General features: G+C 38.1%; 1 protein-coding gene across 1 annotated transcript; it reads left to right on the top strand.

The window, feature by feature from the left end:
• The first annotated feature begins 1004 nt into the window (after positions 1 to 1004).
• On the top strand, positions 1005 to 15269 carry tmem201 (transmembrane protein 201). Its single transcript, XM_080031255.1, has 11 exons — positions 1005 to 1204; positions 1849 to 1969; positions 2118 to 2312; positions 2412 to 2591; positions 3370 to 3734; positions 3828 to 4034; positions 9012 to 9232; positions 9912 to 9974; positions 10080 to 10370; positions 11539 to 11667; positions 13006 to 15269. The coding sequence occupies exons 1-11, from the start codon at positions 1095 to 1097 to the stop codon at positions 13101 to 13103; spliced, it is 1980 nt and encodes a 659-aa protein (XP_079887381.1). The 5' UTR covers positions 1005 to 1094; the 3' UTR covers positions 13104 to 15269.
• The last annotated feature ends 8887 nt before the right edge of the window (positions 15270 to 24156 follow it).

Genomic DNA, 24156 nt, shown 5'->3' with positions numbered 1-24156 from the left:
TTTTTTTTAAATTCTTTGGGTGTTTTTATTTTATTGTAACACTTATGTGATTTTATAATTGTCTATTATTTTTTAATGGAACTTAACATTTGTTACTATTTTATTTATTTATTTGTTCTGGTTTTATCCCATTCTCCAAGTTGCCATGCAAAAGTTGCTGACACTAAAGCACTGATCAGTTTTTTTCCTACTTCGATGATATGAATGTTTACTTGATGTAAAATACATCATGTTTGTTCAAATAAAATTGTATTTTTGCATCAAATACTATCATTTGTTGACTTTATCCCTACTATTAGCTTAATTAGGCCAATGGCTGCTGTTTCAATTCTCGCCTGTTTGTTTGATTAATTTCTATTCATATTAATGTATTATATCGATGTAACCTATTAGCATATAGTAGACCTAGTAATGAGCAAAAGCTTACCTATGTCTTAGCATATAGCACTTCAACATAATTTTTCGGTCAAGATTTAAATTATTGTTGAATTGCGTTAAAAAATATTTAGGCTACTGTAGCCTATATCAAAACACAAGTAGCCTATGACAGATATTTCAGCCTCTTTTTTTGCCATGACATTTGATATCCATCACAGTGGAGGATAAGATGCGGCTATATCAGCATATGATTGTATTTATTTGAGCACCACTACAGTAGTGGGCTATCAGGGGTTAAAACTATGCGATGGCAAAGGAATGAAAAATTGCCCTCTGCCACATTCCAACACTATAACCTACTCTCCTGCCACACATATAGCCTACGCTGAGAGTCAAAGCAAAGTGTGATTGATTGAGATGTTTAAATGTTTTCACACTTACACACAAAACACTCAAATTATGGCTAAGCGTTTTCTGTTTACTTTGTAGTTTAATCAAAGGTGGATTCAGTGGATGGTAATGTCGAAAAGAGAGCATGACAAAAAAGTATTGGAACGCTAGCAGGCCAGGCTGTTACGCACGTCCGTTTCCGTTGCATGGGCGTGAACAAAAGCCGATCGCTTACCGCGTGCGCTCCCGCGCCGTGTTTAGCGGTATCGTTACAGCGCTACATTTTTCTTGTTTTGTTAGCTTACTTCCTGCTATTTTCAGTGAAGATGGAAGCGTTTAATCAGCTTCTGTTGGAGTACCCTGAATTAATGTACGGTGGAGTCGGAGCTACAGCGTTTGTCGCCGGAGGATCGCTGATTTACAAAATTGCCACAAGGTAACTTCACTGATCTGTACCGCGGCGTTTTGTTTTTAGCTCTATCCGTTAACGTTACTACAAGTTTAAATAAAAGTGTTTACAGTTTGCATTGGTGCTTCGTAATAGTGACATTCGGGAGATAATTGTGCAATTGAAAATGTCTAAATGTATTTCCTATTTCGTAAGAGTGGTGTATTTATCTACGTTAGCCTGAGCGCTAACTTTGCTAGCCGTGTTGCTAACTAACTTCATGCTAGCTTGTTTTGTGACTAACGTAAATAAAAACGGTGATTTCCACGAGTGTACTGTACATTGTATGTAGGTTTTGTAGTTTGTAAACAATAGCGTTCTTACTTGTATACAATATTGACTTTTGTGACCGTTTTGGGTTGCATTATTTAGCTAACATCGGTGCGTCTTAAACTTTTGCACGCCAAGACCTCCAAACAGATTGACATGGTCGGTCCTAGCCTGTGCGTTCCACTCACTAAAAATATGAATAAATGAGCGTGTCGTTAATAAAAACAAGAACAGAGCCATGGTCAAATATCTTTGTGATGTCTGGTGTGTACCTCGTGTGTGTACCTCCAGAATCGCATGAGCGGTTTTTTGATAAACAGTGTCGAGGTGCACCATGTAAGAAATCCACTTCTTATTTACAGAAAGAAGCCGGACCATGCACATGTGAACTGCTGGTTCTGTAATCAGAACAACGTGGTGCCCTATGGGAACCGAAACTGCTGGGACTGTCCCAACTGTGACCAGTACAATGGCTTCCAACAGGTAAGACTAAAGTGACATTACACCTGATGAACTCTTTTGGCATGTCAGTAAACTGCAGTGAATTAGTTTTTCGTATTTCCAGTGCTGTAAACTGTGATTTTTCAGTTTTTATTTAACTAAATTGTTTATGTTAATAATTTGTTTTCAGAATGGGGATTACAACAAACCCATACCAGCTCAGTACATGGAGAATCTGAACCATGGAATAACTGGTAGCCTCCCCTCACCTGGGACACCCAAGACACTGCAGTGGGTCAACTGTCAGATGCTGCTTTGCAGAAAGTGCAATAACAACCAGTCTGTAAAGATCAAGCAGTTGGCCTCATTTATCCCAAGGGATGATGTATGTACTGTGCTCTTTTCTGTTAATAAAAACACTGTTGTTCTTGTGTACCATGACCAACAGCTGTAAACACTATATCTGTTATTGTTTTCTTTGTAGGAGAACTACGATGAGGAAATTGAAGCCTACAAGCACCACTTGGAGCAGACCTATAAGTTATGCAGGCCGTGTCAGGCAGCAGTGGAGTACTACATCAAGTATCAAAACCGCCAACTTCGAACAGTACTCCTAAACCACCAGCCTCGATGCAGCCGAGAAACAGACAAGGGCTTTGTAAAGGTCAGTGAAAGGCCCAAAAAAGCCAAAATTATTGAATTGATATAAAATACAATAAGACTTGATAGGTAACTGTATGCTGTGACGTGCAGAGTGTTTTATATTTCTACCAAAGACTGAATCAAATGATGATGGTACCTCAGATGTTAGAACAGCTTGAGGCAAAGTCACTCTTCTGCAGTGAAATTGATTGTTGACGGTACCAGACAAGGAACGACATGTAAATTGCACTGAATTTCAGTCGGTCAGTTTATCTCACTGTTGGTCAGTGGAACATGTGGAATACAAAATGTTTCTTTACCCAGAATTGATGATTTTATATAAGCAACAAAAAAAACGCAGGACCACTCGCATTTCATTAAAAACATTGGTTAATATTGTTACTGCTAGTAAATTATCCACGCTGTACCAGCAGAGGGACCTAGTCATGCATTTATTTCCCTTTTAAAGCGTTGTGTTTCTGAAGTTTCCACTCAAGCTTCGGAACCAGATATTCACATGTTCCTGCACTTAAAAGAAATGTCCAGTCCACAGCTAATTATAACCTGTTGCTTTTACTTTATAATCAATATAAAAAGGATATTTCCACAATTTATACTGTTCTTACTATTGTTTTGTATGGATCTGTAATGATTTAATCTGAATGAATATTACTTCATGCCACTACAAAAAAAAAATTATACTAGAATATTTCAACATTCATTTTTAAAATGGGTTATTCATTTCCATAGGTTTTTAAAATTGTTTATTGACAATGAAAACATGTTCTCTCTTCCTACAGAGCTCCTACTCTGTGTCTTCTCCGGTGGGGGTCGTACTGTTGCGTGCACTCACCTTCCTGATATGCGCTTTCCTACTTGCCACATATTTCTTTGAAGTGCCAGTCCAGCCGACTACATCTAGTGGCCCACCGACACTAAGCGGTGGGGTGGTTCCTCCAAAGCCTACACCCTCCAATGAATCGACCCCTCACAATGAAAGCAGTGGAGCTGTGCCTGTATGGCAGGGTCTGCTGGAGCTGCTCCCTGACAATGCCATAGGGAATGCCACGCTGCTGTGGCAACATGGCAGGGACAACCAGCTGGCTGTCGTCTCTGTTGGCCTGTTGACTTGTCTCACTGCTGTCTTCTTAGCTGGACCTGTAAGGTAAGCAGTCGCTACCCATTTTAAGGTCCTTGTAGTCTAGTTGAATATGATCAGAAGCAAACTTTGCAAGCTCATGTGTTCTTGCATTTGCAGATTGAGGAGAATCGATGCTGTAGCCTCTGTCCTGTGGTTCCTCATCCTGTGCCTCTACCTGGCTGAGAGCTACTTGACTGCTGCTGCTGACCTGTCCTGGGTGGAAACAGCCAAACTCACTACCATCTCCCTCTGTTGCCTAGTCAGCTTTGCCGCTGCTGTGGCTACTCGCAAACCACTGGGTCCAAGAAGAACCAGATATAGAAGGTCAGAGTCTGAACAATAATGTGCAAAGTGTGTTTGAAACATGGGCATTTGTAATGACTCCTCCTCTTTCCATTAGAGGTCTGTGTCACTAGAACCCAATCAGAACACATTCAGTGTTATACTTTTTTTTTCTTCAACAGATCAAAGAACATGTTTTTAATTCATTGTCTATTAATTACTTATAACCTCCCTTTTAATTACTTTGAGAATGACTGTGATGTTATGACCTGTGAATGGTAAACTTAAAGCATAGAAGTGTGAGTGTGGCCCATGACAACAACTAAAGACAAGTACTAACTGCTATCTCCCATTTAAAACCTCTCTTTTAAGCTCATATGCACATACAGAGGTACATTTGCTGTGTTCAGATGTATTTGGAGGTTCAAATAATTTTGACGTTGAGGGTATTACTATTATTACACAAAAATAGGATGGTTTGGCATGAACGGCTCATTTCCTAATCCCTCTGGTTCGTAACAGAACCGTTATTAACTCCAATGATAGATTTCGGATTTCTTGGACCATTTTAAAATGTGTTATTTCCTGAATCTTGTAACCACACATGAATTATAAGAAACAACCACTGTTCTAATATAAGTTACAAACTCAAAGACTTCACAAGAACGTTATACAGATACTTTTTTGGAAAATTGTGCCACAATTAGTCAATTCTCCATTTTTGAATCTATGATCAACTACTTGCTAATTCTTTTTTAACTAACACAATTTGAAAACCAACATAGTGGGAGTTTAACATTATATTACCCAACTACTGTAGTATAAACTCTGTTTTCTCACTGTACTGGAATATTAAGAATTATTTTGATTCTCATTAATTTATTAACATTTTGGTGTGTAGTTGTGGGTGGAATTATTTTAATTTTTTTACTAACTACAACTCATTGCTTGAAACACTAATTTGTGGAGACACTGCAGGCCAAGCTCCAGATGTGGATTCTGAACAATCACATCCCTCATGTAAACACTTCATTTCAACTCTGAACAAAGAGTTTGCCTTGGATATTTCAAAATATTGTTCATCATGTTTTTTTCCTGAAGCCATTGATTAGAGGTCTGTAATGTATCTATTATGAAGATGTAGGACTAGAGCTGGAAAGTGTTTTTCCATGCATGATAATGTGATTGTTTGTAGTGAAGGATGATTCGCGAACAAAACTTGTATACATTGATCAAAAGTAGTAACAGTAGACTCTATGAGGAGACTAATGGTAGACTAGAACTGATTTTTTTGTTTATTTTTTTTTATTTTTTTAAATAGGAATGTTGAAATACACTACCGTGAGGACTGGTTCGTCTGCTTCTTACGATATGAAAATCTAAACAAACACTAGTTCATAAAAGTTTTTCCCCAATTTCTATATTTGTTCTAAATCCAATCTTCAGTCCACAATGACGTCATCTTGTTACCCTGTTTTTTCCTTTTCGATCATGCTTAGTTTTTCCCCTCTGCCTTGAAATGATGAGTGAACTTCACTGTAAGCCGATAATCCCAGCAAAACCTTTTTTTGCTGCGCCGAAATGGTGCATACCAGGCAGGTGTTTGGCTTGTCTTGGTATTTTGTAGAAGTGATGTAGTAGTTATGGCGGCGTTATTGTGCCAGGGCTTAAACATGCTAACTGCAACTGAATATATTAGAGGGGAAACATTTCTAGTGTAATTTCAAACTGTAAGCAATTGCCCTGCTAAATTATAAGTAGGTTTTTTTATTTTTAAGTTCGTTTTTACCTCATGTTGCACTCGTCCAAGATAAGCAACTCAAAACTCAGTATCGTCAGAGATACTAGACTTGCACAATACATGTTATCGGTTAATGGCAAGTCCCAGGGATAAGCGGTTGAAGATGATGATGATGATGGCAAGTCCCACCTGAAAAGATAGACGTTAATCTTTGATGTTTTCAGATATTAACCTTTTTTTTTTTGGATGCGCTGCATTTCCATTTGCAACTGAAAATATTAAAGTGCATTAGCACTTAGCTTTTGCTTCCATTGATCACTTTAAGAATGCACTGTGTTTTACCAACAGTCTAACACATTGATGTATTAAACACGGATGGACCTACTAGTTGCATGCGATAACATTATTCACCATCTCACCATCTTTTTGTAAACCTGTTCTTTGTTTTACTTTGTTTGAATGTATTGAGTGAAGGCAGGTATTTATTTGAATGTAATTCGAAAAGTAATAAACATTCTACCTTTTTAGAGTGTTTTACAGATTGTATTTGGTAGAGTGCTGTAACTGTGGGGTTTAAATTCCATGTTGTGCGTCCCGTATTTCGAGAAATGTTGTTGAAACAAACCAGCGCCTATGGTGCAGTAGTGTTGAGCTTTATTTTCGGCATTTTTTCAACTGAAGTGTTGCCAAATATAAGACCTGGGATGCCATTGTAGGTTATTTATAAGGCATTGACTCACCTTCATCTACCCTGATGAAGGCAAGTTAAGCAAAAATATTTGAACAAAGCATGGTGTACAGGAGAAGAGTTTTGCTAAGTTTTATAAATATGATAGATTTGCATTAAGGCTCACACTAGTCTAAACCTCATTGTGTGTGTATGGGTGTTTGCATTCTCAATGTTATAAGGAGAAAATGCATTTCAATAATAGTATGTTTGTGTATGTAAGTTACAGGTACATATTGAAATGCACTCTTTGCCAAAGTTTTACATGCTGTCCTTAAAAATTGTGTTTGCTATAAAGATCCAGTATGTAGCATGTTATGTTATTATATATCCATATTATCTAGCCTAGTGTACATCCATCTGTTTGTGTGTCTGTGTGCTTTTTGTATTCCTGTATCTACCTGATAAGCTGTGTGGCTGTTTTACATGTATCTCTAGAATCACTACATTTAAACTGGTCTGTTACTAATAACTTTTAAGCATTATTGCCCCAAGCATATTGTGTGGTGTTTTTAACCATACTAGTTATAGAACTACCTTTTTTCTCATGCAGCCATGACTGTTAATGTGTTTACCACACTGTTACTATAGATATCTAGTATGTAGCTAACTATATGATGGTCTCACATCTACAGTTGTGTTCAAAATAATAGCAGTGTGTTTAAACCTTGCACATTCTATTCCAAATCCAAATATGAAGAAACATTTGTCAAATGTTTCTTCATCTTTACAGAAAGTGAAGAAAAAGGAATATTAGACTGAAAATAGCAGTGTCTGCATTTTTCTTTACAACTCAAACATTTACTGTATCAACTGAAAAATGCATGAAGATTTAGCTTTCCTATGAATCACTGAACTAATATTTAGTTGTATAACCTCTGTTTCTGAGAACTGCTTCACATCTGTGTTGCATGGAGTCGACCAATTTATGGCACCTGTGAACAGGTGTTTCAGCCCAGGACGATTGGATTACATTCCACAATTCCTCTGCATTTCTTGGTTTTGCCTCAAAAACAGCATTTTTGATGTCACCACATATAGGTTTTCTATTGGATTAAGGTCCAGGGATTGGGCTGGTCACTCCATAACGTTAATCTTGTTGGTCTGGAACCAAGAGCTTGTTCGCTTACTGGTGTGTTTGGGGTCATTGACTTGTTGGAACACCCATTTCAAGGGCATTTCCTCTTCAGCATAAGGCAACATGACCTCTTCAAGTATTTAAATGTAACCAAACTGATCCATGTATGCGATGAATAGACCCGACACCATAGTATGAGAAACATCCCCATAACATGATGTCTGCGCCACCATGCTTCACAGTCTTCAAAGTGTACTGTGGCTTGAATTCAGTGTTTGGGGGTCGTCTGACAAACTGTCTGCGGCCCCTATTCAAGCCACAGTACACTTTGAAGACAGTGAAGCATGGTGGCGCAGACATCATGTTATGGGGATGTTTCTCATACTATGGTGTCGGGTCTATTTATCGCATACCATGGATCAGTTTGGATACATTCAAATACCAAGAAATGCAGAGGAATTGTGGAATGTATTCCAATCGTCCTGGGCTGAAACACCTGTTCACAGGTGCCATAGGTTGGTCGGCTCCATGCAACACGGATGTGAAGCAGTTCTCAGAAACAGAGGGTATACAACTAAATATTAGTTCAGTGATTCATAGGAAAGCTAAATCTTCATGCATTTTTCAGTTGATACAGTAAAGGTTTGAGTTGTAAAGAAAAATGCAGACAATGCTATTTTTTTGAACAGTCTAATATTCCTTTTTCTTCACTTTCTGTATATAGAAACATTTGACAAATGTTTCTTCATATTTGGATTTGGAATTGAATATGCAATGTCCCCAATGCATTTGCGTGTTTGGAAATAAAAGCTATTATTAGGATTTTGATCTTTACTACATTTTTTTAAACACACTGCTTTTTTGAACACAACTGTATATGTGTCTTTTGAAATGTGTGTGTGTGTTGCAGAAACACTAAAATACTCAATTAAATTCCAAATCTTGCCACTTTCTTTTTCTCAGAAATGGAGCTCCGTCCATGCTAAAAGTTTTCCTGCAACATACCCAATGAAGCCTATTGTGTTCTGGGTGTTTAAATGTTGAGTGTGTATGTGTTTGCTTTTAATGCCAGGCTCCACATTTGAAGAATTTGTAGGAATGCTTGCTGTACATGAAATTTAATAAACAACTGGTGAAAGGATTTGTATTCTCTGTTTGTTTTCAACACAAACACACCGTTTTGTTAAATTTTGATTCAAAGTACGTGCAATGATTCAATAACTGTCATTCAAAGTTTATATTTGAATGTAGATTGATATATATTGACATTGGTGTGAGACACTAATAACATTTGAAGACTACTTTCTTTGCACATATCACACATTTAAATTCAGTGTTCTTTATTTATCTTCTCTCACAGTACATGATTATGAACACAAGTGTTTGTTGCTTTTTCTGTAGCATTGCAACCTTTTGAGTTTTATATAAAATGGATTTCAGGTAGTAGACCGTTCCGTTGCTCTTGTGTTGCAGATACCTTGCAGGCAGCTCAGCAGTGCCCCCCTACAGCGGACAGCCTCCTTCGCTGTCACCTGACCTGGCTGAATCCTTCATCCCGACCCCGCCCCCAAACCTCTCCACGCTCATCAACTGCCAACAGAGTCCTCGAGAGCGCAAGGCTTCCCCCACCTCGCTGCCTGGCCGCCTCAACAGAGCCCTCCGCCTCGGCACCATCCCCTCCCTCACCAGGACAGGTAACCCTGAAAGGATTTCTCTCAGTTTGAGCGCACACATGACACAATCGAAAATAATTGATAATTTTTTTTGACTGGGTTTAGTTCTGTAATATTTAGTTGTAATTGCACTGTATATGCTGAGTATCTTCTTTCTTTGACTTAAACAACATTTCACAGTCATTAAAGGGCCAGATGCCTATTGGATTATTAATAGCTCTATCATTTGCACAACAATACCCATTTATGGCTTGTGAAATGCAGATTAAAGGCATACTAGGTTATCTCCAGCGAACGCTTGGCAAACGTTTATGTTTTTACTAACTGCGTTAATAGCATAGATAGTATATAAAAGGTTAATAGGTAACAGATGGTGAGTAGATATTAGCTGATCTTGACAAAGTGTTCTAGATTAAATCCCCTAGTTTGCCTTTTCAGAGTAAACCATCATATTGTCATACAGTTTTACTGCTGCTGTTACATAGTCAAAAATGCTGAAAATGTAGACTTGCAGTTAAAAAAATACATCCAAGTAAATTAAATTTACATAAACTGCAAAAAACTTGTTTTCAAAGATCTTGTCTCTGTCAGTTTCAAAATTAAAGTCACAAAATGAACAAACCAGTTCAACTGGTCCCTACACCTGGTTTGTGGTTGTTGTGAAAGACGGGATTTAAATATTATATTATCTCCTTTTCAGATTCTGGTTACCTGTTCAGCGGAAGCAAACCATCCTCTCAGTACAAAGACTCCCCATCCTCAGGTATTGAAACTTCTCATTTTCTGAACTCCACTCTACCCTTTTATTTGAACCAATTCCTAACTCTTTTACAGCACTTGATTGACAGTTTTTCACTCTTTGGCACAGACTACTTTTCACTGAAGTCTGGGAGCCGCCCATCCTCCCCGGGACCCTCTCCAACTCCTTCAGTGGCGGGATCAGTTGTGTCCAGTTCAGGTTCTGCCATATTCCGGCGCCCCCTCATCAGCCCGGCCCGCCTCAACATCAGCGGCCGCAAACTCCGGCTTTTTTCCACAGAGCCAGAACCAAGAACAATGTCCCCGCCCGTGTCTCCGTCACATCTCCTTGTAGAGCGGACTCCTTCCGTTTACAGCGGCTGTTTTTCCCATGACATATCACCCTTCCAAAGCCAAAATGGTCAGTACATCCGAGGTGAAACTTATTTGAAAGGGTTTGTTCTAGGTTGGTTGCATCAACAATGCATATTGTCTTCTACCACTAGGGCTGGCCCGAATGCCATTTTTCAAGCTTCGAGTATTCGTTGGTTTTTCCGAGCGAATATTCGGATATTCGTTCCAGAAAAACACACCATCAAACCAACATTAATAATCCCAATGTACTCACTGAAATCGAGTGTGTGAGCCGAGACAGCAAGCTGCGTAGTTTGTTGATGCTTTAATAACTTTCGAACGGTAGTAAAGTTGGAGTTCCTTACTTTTTCCCCGTGGAGGCAACAGCTGTTTTTCGTTCCAAATCAGCTGTCCTCTGCGCCATCGTAACCCGTACAGGAGCTTGTCAATTCATCCAGGAACGTGCATCTTTTTGGCGATTTTATAAATCCATACAAAGATCCAATATTGATAGTCTTTTTTGTCCATATTATATCCATTATTGACCGCCTATTCCCATGATGCAAGCAAGTCATGGTTGATGATGGCTGATGTAAACAAACAGCTGAGCTAAGCTAACGTTAGCATTACGCCAAGCATAAGCATTAAATTTCCTTCCGAAATCGCGCTAATGTTGTGGTAGCCTATAGAGTTATTAGGAACACAATCTATTCTTCCTCCATCTCTCTCTCCCTCCTGCGCTTGGTGCCGCTTTTAGTTTGCCTCACTCTTGTAACATCACGTAGCCTACTACATCACCGGTTGCGCAAAGGGCAGCGGCCAACTAGGTCAAAGTTCAAATAATTCGATAATATATTTTAAATGAACGTCTAATTTGTATTTTACAATTGTTTTATAACTTGTGTATCCAAATATTGTTTGCTGACAAAATATACTGCAGTTTGAGCTACCTTTGCAAAAAAAATATGTTTTTTGAGAAAAAAAAATGAAGAAAAAAAAACGAATACTGAATTGAGCTCCGAATACTAATTTAACAAACGAATACTCGGATATTCGAATAATTCGGGCCAGCCCTATCTACCACAGTGTCATATATGATGTTACCACCAGATGGCAAACTGAAGCATTCCCAAAATTCTGCTCATAATGGTTTTAAAGAGAGATAAGATTTCACATTCATTCTCTTCATGGTTCAACTATGGCCTTATGATTTACCTGGTACCATTGCTTTGCAGATTTGAGTTCTCTGTTAATGGACAGAAGTGTGATTGGAGAGAACGAGAAGCGTGGCAGCTCCTCGGGATCCTCCACTTGCCCGGTTGGCACTACCACACAGGGGCTGGATGACATCCCTCCTCCAAAGGGTAAGCTGTTCTTTTCCATTGCCTATTGGGAGTCTAATTAGTACCGCATCTTAGTTCTGACGCATTGAAAGCAGTATTGATCATCATTTCAATGTAATTGTTCTTTCTGTCCATACTTGGAGCAAAGAACAAAATAACAGTTGGTGTGTTGGCCCGGTTACACTGCCAATTTATGGAAAAGCTCTGCAGATACTCATACTGCAGAGGGGAGAGATGATATAATGAGAAAAATATGGAAAAGGATTCCTCTGGTGACTCTGAAATACCTAATAAAGTCTCTAAATTGTCCAGAAGGCTCAGTAATCTTCTCTGAAGTCTATAGCCATCTAAAGGAAAGCCTAAACCCTTAAATACTGATCTCTGGATACAGTCAGAATAACATTTTACTTATGCCAATATAGTTTACATTATTCAAATTTCCTTATAGTATGTTTACTTGCGTAGTATGTTATCCACCATCAGACCACGGCAAATGGCATTAATCCTCTTCTGATTCTGATTACAGAAATGTCTGGCAATACAATCCAGCTTGACTGCAATCAACCCAATTCTCACAATTCTATTGCACAGCATACAGTGCAATTATGTTTACTATTACCAAATTCATGATTGACTTTAATTCAACTAAAATACATAGTTTCCCAGAGCTAATTTCATTTCATTTTCATATAACTTTTATTTATCCTCGAGAGACCAATTGAGGGGTGACCTTCATTTACAATGACGTCGAGTTCAAACAAATTCAAAGGAAAAACAACAATACATAAACAATATTCAATGCAAATACATCAAATACACAACAAGTGAAGAGAAAAACAATTGTACCTTAATTAATTCACCAGCATATGGCTTGGCACCCAGGAACCACATCTCTAGTTAATAGGAGCAAACTTTCTCAATCTGAAAGCAGTAACTACATTTTCCTTTCTTAAAGGGAAACTATACCTAGTTTTTGAGGAGTACTACTGTATTTAAAAACAAAACAAAGTTCCACAAAGAGAGAGCTGTGTAAATTCTGTAAAGTCAGTTTGGGCTAAAGACTATATACTGTATATATATATATATATATATACTGTAAATGGGTTAAGTGTATAAGTTATCGTAAAGATCTATGCTAAAAGAGAGCTACCTTTTGTCACAATGAAAACTCTGCCTATAGACTCCACATACCTCTTTGACCCATTAAACACACTTCTTAGTGCACCGCTCTGTATGAGTTCTGATCGAAAATGATTTGTCAGTAACATAAGTGTAAACCATTTAAACATTCATGTTGCATTGATATTGCCTGATGAAGATTTTCATAAAATGTATTTTCTTTCTCCGTAACATCTCCAGGTTTGGTGAAGCGCCTCATCTGGCCGGGGCTTTTATTAGCGAGCCTAACTGCTAACCTCTGCTTCACCGGCCTCTATATGTACCACAACTGGGTATGAACTGTGTATGGGTCTGATGCTGTTCTCTTGTGGCCTGCACAGTGAGTCTGGTCATTCAGCAGCTACTTATTGTTAGCTGGTACTAGGTGAAAAGATGTTCAACAAGCTTGCCTCCCATTTGTTTGGAGTTACAAAAAACTAAAAACTGAATGAATTGTTGGATCATGACTGTATGAAAATATTTAGGCTTTTGTGATCTGGCCTTGTTATCTCTTTTTGGTCTGTCACTGCTCCTCCTACATGAGCACAGGTGCATGTGTGATTGGTTTAAAAGGCTTGAGGTTGCACTAAAGTTTGGTGGCTATTTTAAATATTTGCAATACACTTGTACTGTTCAGTCGCTGCTGCTGGAACACAGATGGTCATGTCTTACTTGTACCAACTGTGATTAGTGCATTACTTCTCCCAGCTGAATGACATATCTGGTTCTCTACGATAGACAAACATTGTAAAACATTAGGCAGCATGTTATGTCCGTGTTGTTTATTATTGTTATTCATTTCTCTAATTGAGTTGTAATTTCACAGCATTGGGGTTTGCCAATGGTTTTCAATGTATGTTCAGCTGGGGAAAAATGGGTTCAAACTCTATCCTGTTACGCTATTTTGTTATACAGTTTACATTGGACTGTTTTAATATTATTATATCACACACCAAAGTTATGTACACAACACAATCATTCACTACAGACATAGTTCTTTCAGCAAACCACTTTATTTTCCATTATACCTTATAGATATCCTGTTCACAGGCTAGTTTGTATATGGGGCAAAACTCCTAAGGTCAAGTGCAATATTAAAAAAAGTAACAATTAATGAAACTAATGCAAAAGATTACGTTTCTGAGCACTAAAACTTGCTACTGAAATACAAATGACTGGGAAATGTCTAATGGAAGGTTTAGAAAACTATCATTAGGCAACCTTTATGATAACTAGTTTTTGATAGCTATTGTAACCTTTCAATCTACAAAATCATCTTCAAAGTAACGTGATGTTTTTAAGAAGAAAGGCACAGGGATTCAGATAAGAGGTTTTACTCCAAACTGAGCTGTGAACTGATTTATACAGGACTTTAATTACATTGTAAATGGGAATGATTTTGCACTTGTTTTTTTCTGTTTATTTTTTTCTCAGTTGTGTTTGTATTTCTATTATGTGATTTAAAATTCTTCTATTGGAGATGAGGTCCTCAGATATAGGTGTGTGTGTGTGTGTGTGTGTGTGTGTGTGTGTGTGTGTGTGTGTGTGTGTGTGTGTGTGTGTGTGTGTGTGTGTTCACATATGAACAGAGTGCTGTAAACGTGTGTGTGTGTATATAGTTTACATTTAGCTTGTTATGCTTCTCATGTCAAAATGTTAAGCTTATGACATTCATAAGCTTAACATTTTGTTCTCATTGTTAATTGACCACATACTTGATTTTTGAGAGGAATAATTTTGTCCTCTGGTTAATTACTGGGTTATGTGGTCATTAGAAGTTTGATCATTCAAAGTGCTGTTTTCAGTTCTTCTTTAAACATGTTATTTTGAGCCAAAGTTAATACAACTAATGTAAATATTAACTTTGAGAAATCTAGAGCTTGCTACTGAATGACATCAAAATGACTGGGTCTTGGCTATCAATAGTTTTTAAACTATTGTAAGCCAGGCTTCTAATAAACAATAGCTTTTAAAATGTATTGTAACCTTTATACAATATACACACATGTCGAAAGGTATGTCAAAAGGTTAAAACAGACTTTTGACTTGGTGCTTGAAGTGTAACCCGGCGTATGTATGAAGGCTCATTCATGGAAATATCATGTACATGTTGAAATATTAATGTTGTTTCAGCCATGCTCAATTTTCCTGAATGAGACAAATCTCATAGTTTTTCAGTTGAAGATGAAATTAATTTATTTTTCAATTTGTATTTAAAGTGTAAAGCATATTGTGCTTTTTCTCTGGACTTCACCATTATGTCAAAAGAAGAGTCTGTCTATGGATTCATTTCTGATGAATTTATGTTCTGTTAAATATTTTCTCCAGTGGTGTGAAGGGTTGTTATCTCACTGTGTTCAGGAATGCAAATGTTTGTGTGCAAAAAGCTGTTTGGTCTGTGTGATTGTAAGGAACAACATTGGCTTGTTTTATCTGGATACATTTTTTTCTAATAAAGTATTATTTCCTAACCATTAGTGTAATGCATAAAGTATCTACTCTCTGTCACAGTACAAAAACATATGTTATGATGTGCTAGTAATCAATTTATTGTTTTCTAAATTCGGCCCCTCCTGGCACTAAGAACACACAGTGCCTTCAGTTCACATCTCCCCTCTTTATGTTTACTGAACATGCCCGTGTGAAGGCTGGGTCAACTGAAAGTTTTCATAATTTTTCAAGGGAAGAAAGACTTCTGAAACCTTGCCATAGCAACACAAGCTGAATATGTCACTGTGGATGCGGGAGTAATAAGAAATGCATTACTGACCAAGCAGTCAAGGACACTTGGATAGATTTAGACAAATAACCCATTCAAAAAGATTATCTCTTATGTTTGATGGGTTTTTTTTTACTGAACAGTGCAATTCCTTCTTGCCTGTTATAAAAGTGGTTACATGACTAGGCTGCTAGCCTAAAAGACATCTACCTTTTCTAATTCTCCTCTTTGCAAATTGTGAATCTTCTCTGCAGTACCTTTTAAATTACCCTACAATTATATTCCTCTGTGAGATACAGTGGCAAAATAATCAAACGGTAAAACATTGATTTTACTGATTTCAAAATGTTTAATTATTAATAGGAAAACGTTTTTTTACTCTCATTATACATAGATCTCACAATCTTTCTGCCTTTGGTATATTATCAGTTTATTAATCTGGAGTCTGGACACTTCAGACATTTTTTTTAATGATCTTTCATTACAGATCAGTTTCGTGAATTACCTTATTGCCTTAACTGAGCTGCTTTTTTTGACTCGCTCACTTTGTAAGCTCTCATTCCAACTAATGTCTGTTACTTTAGCTGCTTCCTCTTTTGCTTGTTCAATCGAACAGGCTTTGAACTGTAGCCTCCAGTATTCTGTGGCTTGTTAATGGGTGTTTGGCTTTTTTACTAAGGCACATTGGGGCTTTAAGCTAAATGCTAACATGCTTACACACATGCTCACATTTTCTAATTAGCACTAAAGACACAGCTGGGGCCGAAGATAATGTCATTCATGTTTCAGGTATATTTAGTCATAAAGAAAAATATTTTTGAAAATTCAAATTTTGACCTGATGATGATCAGTGAAAAACTCACAATCACCAAAGTCATTACAATTCATTTTGAGGTGGACATGAAAGTGTGTTCCAAATGTCTTGACAATGCAAACAAAAGACATTTCATAAACTCTGGTACGTCTAAAAAGCCACCTTCTGATCTCACTGTTTCAAATAATTTCAGTTCCAGCTCCAAGGAAGTCTGCCAACTCTGAGGTTGTTCCCCTATTTAAATCACAGTAACATATTTGACATTTCAGTGAAAATTTAGGGAATCGAACACCTGTGACTGTGCTTATGAGAGAATCAGTTGAGCTAATATTAGCCCTTGTTCTAATTGTGCTCATAGACCTCACTTCTCTCTTTGAGCAGTGTTGGGAACGTTACTTTGAAAAAGTAATTAGTTATAGTTACTCACTACTTGTTCCAAAAAGTAACTGAGTTAGTAACTGAATTACTTTACAATAGAAGTAATTAGTTACCAGGGAAAGTAACTATTTGCGTTAGCCTAGTGTAAAAAAAAAAAAAAAAAAAAGTTGTCAATTTGGATTTTTCTGAGCAGTTTTCACAAGTCAGTTGAAATGAGTAGAACAGACAGGTAGGCCTACTTGTAGGCTACATAACCTTCAATATTTATTGCACATCAACAGACAGCAAGAGGTTTAGGCCTATCCTGCACTTCAAGTAGGCCTATTTTGTTCTCAACAAAAGTAGTAGAGGAAACTGCTGGATGTACCGTGCTGATCTGCTAATATCACTGGATTCACTTCAGGGGTGTCGGCTAAAACAGCCAAAAACGTCAGACTATGAAGCATGAGACGATGAGAGGAGGAGAGGATTTATCCTGTTTATTTCCTTCTTTAACATGCACAGCAGCATACAGATCCCAGGAAAAGAACAATAGCAATATTCGGCTCGTGATGACACGCTAAACAGCTGATGCAACCGGCGAATCGCGGCCGTTTAATAACGTGCATAAATTACAATTTATAGAGATCGGGAAACTCCATGCACTTACTCACAAGGGCGATGCAAACAAACTCAGGGAGAGCACGTTTCAACCGTGGATTGATAGGTGGTTAGTGCGGCAACGTGCAAGCTCACACAACAGAGAGAGAAAGAAAAAGAAACTTCACTTAACAGGCGCTCCGGCTGACTGACGTGACGGCGCTAACTGACAGTTATAATGTCATCCACACTGAATAAAACACACCGGTCTCCTCACTAGCAGTTTGTGTAGTATGGAGCCAGGGGTGCGTTCGGATTACACAGTTTATTCAATCAATTCATAGTAACGCACCGCATTTAACGTTCAGTAACGATAACGGCGTTGTAACGACGGAAAAAGTAATTAGTTAGATTACCCCGTTACTGAAAAAAGAACGGCGTTACCTAACGCCGTTATTTTAAATGGCGTTATTCCCAACACTGTCTTTGAGTGACGTTACATTCACCTTCACTTGTATACATGTAACACTACTGGACCGGTCCTCTTTGCAAGAATCCTGTGGTGTCCTCAAGGATCCATCGCAGGTCCCATGCTACAGTAATCTACATTATTCAGAAGTACTGCACATATTTCTTTAAAGAGGACCTATGATGCTTTTTGACTTTTATGACCTATAAACGTTGTTATGATGATTCATAGTCATGCTTAACCATACTAAATTATCAAATAATGACTTGCATGCATTTCGACGTATTCCCTGCTGACCGTCTGGGGTGTCTGTGCCGAGCACTAAACACTATTCTAGCCAGTCGAGAAGTCACGTGTTCAAAGCGGTCTACCCTTTGTAACTTTGTGACGTTGCATGTAACTTTGTGAAGTCACCACGCGGATGTTTCCATGTATGGTAATGCTGTCACTTCCCTGTTCGCGTCTGCCTCGCGTCTGCCTCGCGCCCTTATAGGTCCATGCTCGCGCTTCCCGCCACTGAAAGTGTTCCGGAAGGAAGGTAACCAATCACAACGGAGTGGGGTTTGCAGGAGGGGGGGGGGGGGGGGGGGAGGGTAGCGGAGATGGCAGATGCACAGGCGGAGGGAGCGGAGATTGCCGAAGCACACACACTCAAGTGTTGACAGGACGTGCTGGATCGCCAAAATAAGAGAAAGAGCTTCCCGAAAATCTACATAGTTTTTTGTGATGTGATTCGTGTCAGGTTGCTCTATAGCAGTGTAAAACAAGAAATTAAGACCAGAAAAGTAGTATAATAGGTCCTCTTTAAAGAGACCTTTTGGAGTTACCCAAAAGACATAACAATTTGGATGTTTTTTTTTCTTTAGCTCTTATCAGAGCAAATCTGTTGATTACAAAAATTCACAACCATTGCTTGGGTAAAATTGCTTTATTCAGTCAAGTGTAGTTTTTTGTCCTGATCTGACAGTGTTTAGCTTAAAGGTTCAGTAAGTGATGTGGTCCTTTTAGCTAACTTCCTGTCAGTGACTGCAGTTAGCGGTCACCTTCCTCGTCCCTACGTCACCACCACATGAACGTGCAGCCGTCTTAGGCAGATAGTGCCGCGATGGAGAGCAGCGAGTCATCGTTCACAGGCACAGAGACCCGCCTTTTTATAGCGCTATGTCTCCTGATTGGATAAAACGAGCGGGATACTAAAGATTTTATCTGGCAATTACTGCAAAACTGAATGACTGGGAGACCCGAATAATGAACTGTGCATACTGTTTAAGTGATTGTTGTATGAATATAGAGTGATTTAACACGTATATTAACATACAAATTTCACTTCTCCTTTAAATGAAAAGTTTGAAATTTTGGAAAATAGGCTTTGCAGCAATCATCATGTTAAGAGGATCAATATCTGTCTGTTTAATCTGAAGCAGAAATCTACAACCTGTTAGTTTAGCATTAAAAAATCCACCCGCATCTCTAAAACTCACTAATTAACAAATGACATCTTGTTTGTTGAATCCCTTCAAAAGCTGTGTCAAAAGTACAATATGTGAGTTTTATCCTTCACAGTTTTTTTGGTATTGCTGTTGCAGATTTTATTTTGTGGCTTTGCTTTTTCATTTGTTAAATAACCCATTTGTGACATTTTAATTTCTTACATGACCTTTTCAAGCCAGATGAAGTTTGGCTCAACATATTTTTGTTGAGAATTTTCATCAAACCAACAACAGAGAAATGAGGGGAACTACAGAAAGAATCATATGCAGCTTTTTCTTTTTAAACCGAGACTTTTTTTTCTCTTTGGCTGTTGGGGCCAGCCAGAACAATGCTCGTCCAGGAAGTCAAGACCACCTTCTCGGTCCCTCCCCACAGAACTGCGGGTAACCCGAAAACAGTAAACATTTGAACAACACATAACCAACCTATTTATAAGTGTTTACTCGCTGTTGGGGAGAATCTAGTTTGTCTGATATTTGGCATTTTCCTGCACTGAAAAAGTCAGTGACTGTTGATAGCTATTGCTATGTGTCCAAATATCACAGCTTGTGAAAATCTGTCCCAGTATTTAAATTATTAAAGTCATACATGTGGTTCAATTTATATCACAGCACAAATGATCTAACCTCTCTAGTTCTTATGCATTATTGGGGTTCAAGTATAGAGTTCCTATCATAAGCAAGGTTGTGTTGCAGTTTTTTGTCAGAAACAAATGAAAGCTCAACTCCTTGTACCTTGTTTACTTGACTGGCTTATTCATGGCTAACAGTTCAGCGGCTGTTCATTGGCTGAGAGGATGAGAAGCAGGTTGATACTTTCAGTCTGCAGCTCTGGCCAAATGTTTCTCTTCAGTCACTTCCTGTTTTCACCAGCTGGTCTGAAGTGCACTCACAAACACATGTTGTGTTTGTCAAAATACATGAACTGAGTCTGCTCTGATATCATATGCATAGTAGCATCTAAAACATCATTCGACAGGAAACCAGAGTATTCACAGGTTAAGATCACCTTAGACTCGGAGTGCACGTGAGGTGTTAACACCTGCACACCAAAGTGACAAATAAATAAAACAGACGAGACAAATATTTATGTTCGTATTCACATGTGACTCGTGTCACTAAGACAGTCTGGTATAGATGTCAAGTCTATACATATAGGCCTATACTTTGTGCATTAAATAGCTGAGAGTAAATAGTTAATGCTGTCAATAATGCCCCCTCCATTTCCCCTTTCTACGGTTGTACTACTGTGGTTTATGTTCCACTTCCATAATGTCATTGTGCAGTCATTGCTGCAAAACTCATTGCTCTTATGGTTACCATTTGGAAATATGTAATAGGAAGACAGGTTTCCCAGAGAAGGGTTTCAGTTCAATTCCAAACCTAAATCTTTTAATACTCACTCTTGTAAATAAAGGCTGACATTAAAATAGTTTTCAGCAGAAACTTTGAATCACAAAGCAATTAGTTATTTAAATATATTTATATGCCCTTTTAACACATTATTTTTTATAGGGGAGAGTGGCCTAAGTTGTGCATTTTGGAAGTTGTGCCACCCCCTGTTTCTAGAAAACCATGGAAGAAATTGGAAATGTGACCACATATTTAAGAAGAGCCATCCATTTGACTCATCCTGTAAAGAAGGGAGACACAAGGAATAAGATATAAGCACATTTAAGCTAAAACAACTGTGTTTTGCCTTTCAAAGTAAAATTTCCATGATCAAGGTTTTTTGATTATTGTGTCTGAACACTTATAGACACGTTTGAAAACATTTGACACATGTTTCAGTGCTTTGGTATGCTACATTTTGAGTCTATACAGTTAGCACGATGTCAGCCCTAAACTGCTGCATCATGCCTATTATCCAAATTTCTGGGGTTGGGGTGATTTGTGCCAGAGGGTCTAGGTGAGTTATAAGTAAGTAAGTAAAATGTATTTATAAAAGCACATTTATGACAGTTTGCACTGTCCAAAGTGCTGTACATAGTGCATTCAGTAGGTAAACAATGAAGGTAAAATAACAATAACCAAAATAAAAGACGTAAAGCCCATACATCCACACAAACACAGATAGTAGCGCAGAGGTAAGATAATTAATGGGGAGGAAACACCAGGGTGTACATATGGGTTTTGAGCCTTGACTTAAAGGCAGAAATGTAGAGGGAATCACATTTGTCAGGTGGCAGTTGGTTCCACAAGCCCGGAGCAACTAGTGCAAAGTACATTTCTGAGAGTTGTGCCAGTGGCATGGCTGTATACGCTGGTCACCAAAAGAAAGTGATTGTCTACAGTAGCTCAGAAGAGACTGACATCTCAATTCCACTTTACGACACCACTGATGAGAGTTCAGATGGCCAGAAAGATGATGATGGTGACTTTGTCATTGTGAGCTTTGCAGGTAAAACCATTAGATCTGCTAGGCCTTGTTTAAGAAAATTGTCCTTCAATCTTTGTCAACTATTTACTTTATTTACTTTAAATACAACTTAAATAAGTGATTGTCTAATGGATTTGTCTTGCATTACAGTTTATGAGATATATAGCAATGGCACAATTCACCCCATGGTATTCTCTCCAACCGCACAACTTACACCACACCGGGGGCAAGTTGTGCAACAAGACAACTTTTTTTCGAAAGCTATATTTCTTCAACAGTTTATTCCAAATACAAAGTTTTTATTGCCAGGGATGCACAACACCCTGAAATATATGTACATATTTGAGTTGGAGACTTTACTGTCAAGGCCTTATAATCACTTTGAGTGAAAAGTTGCACAACTTAGGCCACTCTCCCCTCTGTTTTTTTTTGTATTGCTGTTTTATGACGGATTGCATATTCTTAAATGCACATTCACAACATGTTCATCTGCAAAATTGTTCCTCCTTTTATTAATAAACTGAAGCGGTCATAGCGGTTACAAAGGGCTGGACTTTCTGAGGTGACCCCTTCAGTAACTGGAAATAAACCTACCCTCCGTCTGAGTTACAAGAATCTCTAAAAAAAGGATACACTTCTGTCTATTTTGTGTCAAATTGCATTAGAGTAAAACATGCCATTTTAAAAGAGAAACAAGGGTATTTCCTACTGTACTTGAATATTTGCATATCAAAAACAGTCAATACATCATTTGTAGGATATTTTTACTTTGCCAATGACAATTTGATGATGATGAACAAGATGCCCTTAGATTAAACCTGACACAACAGGACATTAAGGCTGCAACACATCCTTATTTTCATTTATGATTAATCAGCTGATTCTATTTTATTGATTGATTGATTGATTAATAAGTATGTCTACAAAAACAAGTTTCAATTCCCATTCAAATTTCCCAGAGCCTAAGTGACATATTCAAATTGCTGGTTTGATGCGACCAACAGTCCAAATCCAGTGATGGACCAGTAAATAAGAATTAAAATATCTAGTTTAACACTCACATAGATTTTCTGCACAGTCATTTACATTGCATCTACATAGCAATTGCATTGAATACTTGTGATGCCTGAGGTACATTTTACTTATAAAATGTTATTATGTGGACATTATAGTTGTTAACAGAGCCTTTTTATATATTTATCTATTTTTACATCGCCATAGCCTGCTGTTACTTTTACAAGATCTACTTCCTCCAACATTGCCTAAAACCTAATGATAGGCAGAGCCGGCCCGAGGCATAAGCGAACTAAGCGGCCGCTTAGGGCCCCCGAATGCCTGGGGGGCCCCCTCCAAAAAAAAAATTTTTTTTTTTTTTTTTTTTTTTTAGTTTGTGTGTTTGATATTAACATCATATTATGCAAATGTGAGTTATAAAAAAAAAATTTTTTGGTCTAGATAATTAATAGCCTAAAAATGTAATCAGTTCATCTGGGAGGAAATCCGAAATTATCTGATCATGTCACGTTCACATCCATGCACAGTGTGTATTGAGTTTATTTAAAAACAATTGGAAATGGGGCTGCCCTCAGTTGCCCATGCACTGTGTATAGCCTTGTCTGTGGAAAAAAAGATACAGTAGCTGGACAACAGAGTTCTTCTGCTTAGTTCCTCACACTGCATTTAAATGCATTCACTATGTTACAGAGAAATATGTCCCGTAAAAGAAAAAGAGCTCCAAGCCCAACCCAGAGGACCCTCCATAATATTTTATTTTATATTAATATTTTTATGGAAAATCCATGTGTCCTTCTTCAATAGCTTCTAATTCATCTGACCCAGTGTCTCCAAATAATTTGTTCACACAAAATTCCTCAGATTTAGCCTCTTAATTTTCCTCAAAGTGCACCAGATTCATGCATTTCACTTTAAAAAGTTTAAAAAATCTCCCGGGGGGGCATACCCCCGGACCCCCCTGGGAGGGTCTGAATCTTGGCTGTATAATATTTTCGCACAGCCGCACAGTGGAGGCACTAGCGGAAAACACTGGGTGTGTGAATGATATTTAACAAAGATCTATAGTTTCAGCAGCGCTAACATTGGAGAGGGGCCCCCTAATCATATTTCGCTTAGGGCCCCCTGAAGGCTTGGGCCGGCTCTGATGATAGGCCACTTGGTCCTACTGTTATAGCCTATGTATATCAACTTATTTGGTTGGAAAAGATGAATAACCAAAACATTTGAAAAAAATATGAAAAAAAGCATATTTGGGATGTCAAATATTAGGTGTTTTTGCTTCAAAAATTAAAAAAAATATATGCCGATTCAATGTTCTGTCAACTAACACACCGATTCTTTGACTAATTGTTTAAGCTGAGCATGAGAAAAAAAGTGCTACATCAACGGAGGGATAGAGGGCGGGAGAGTGAGTGAAAGAACATTTTACTTTCACTTCTCGCGAACTGAAGTCCTGGTGGACGGTCCCTTGGCGCGTGGGGAGCTGGAGAGGCAGAGCGCAGCCGTGGG

This window comes from Ammodytes marinus (assembly GCF_949987685.1).
Source record: "Ammodytes marinus genome assembly, chromosome: 7".
Lineage (NCBI taxonomy): Eukaryota > Metazoa > Chordata > Actinopteri > Uranoscopiformes > Ammodytidae > Ammodytes > Ammodytes marinus.
Note: the sequence above shows the minus strand (reverse complement) of the source record. Positions and strands in the feature narration are given on the sequence as shown.

What these genes read in the sequence shown, in the direction of transcription:
- tmem201 (XM_080031255.1), top strand. Translation starts at nt 1,095, where the DNA reads ATGGAAGCGTTTAATCAGCTTCTGTTGGAGTACCCTGAATTAATGTAC. An exon ending in AGAAGAACCAGATATAGAAG is followed by an intron (nt 4,035 to 9,011) that starts GTCAGAGTCTGA and finishes CTTGTGTTGCAG; the next exon opens with ATACCTTGCAGGCAGCTCAG. An exon ending in TGACATCCCTCCTCCAAAGG is followed by an intron (nt 11,668 to 13,005) that starts GTAAGCTGTTCT and finishes TAACATCTCCAG; the next exon opens with GTTTGGTGAAGCGCCTCATC.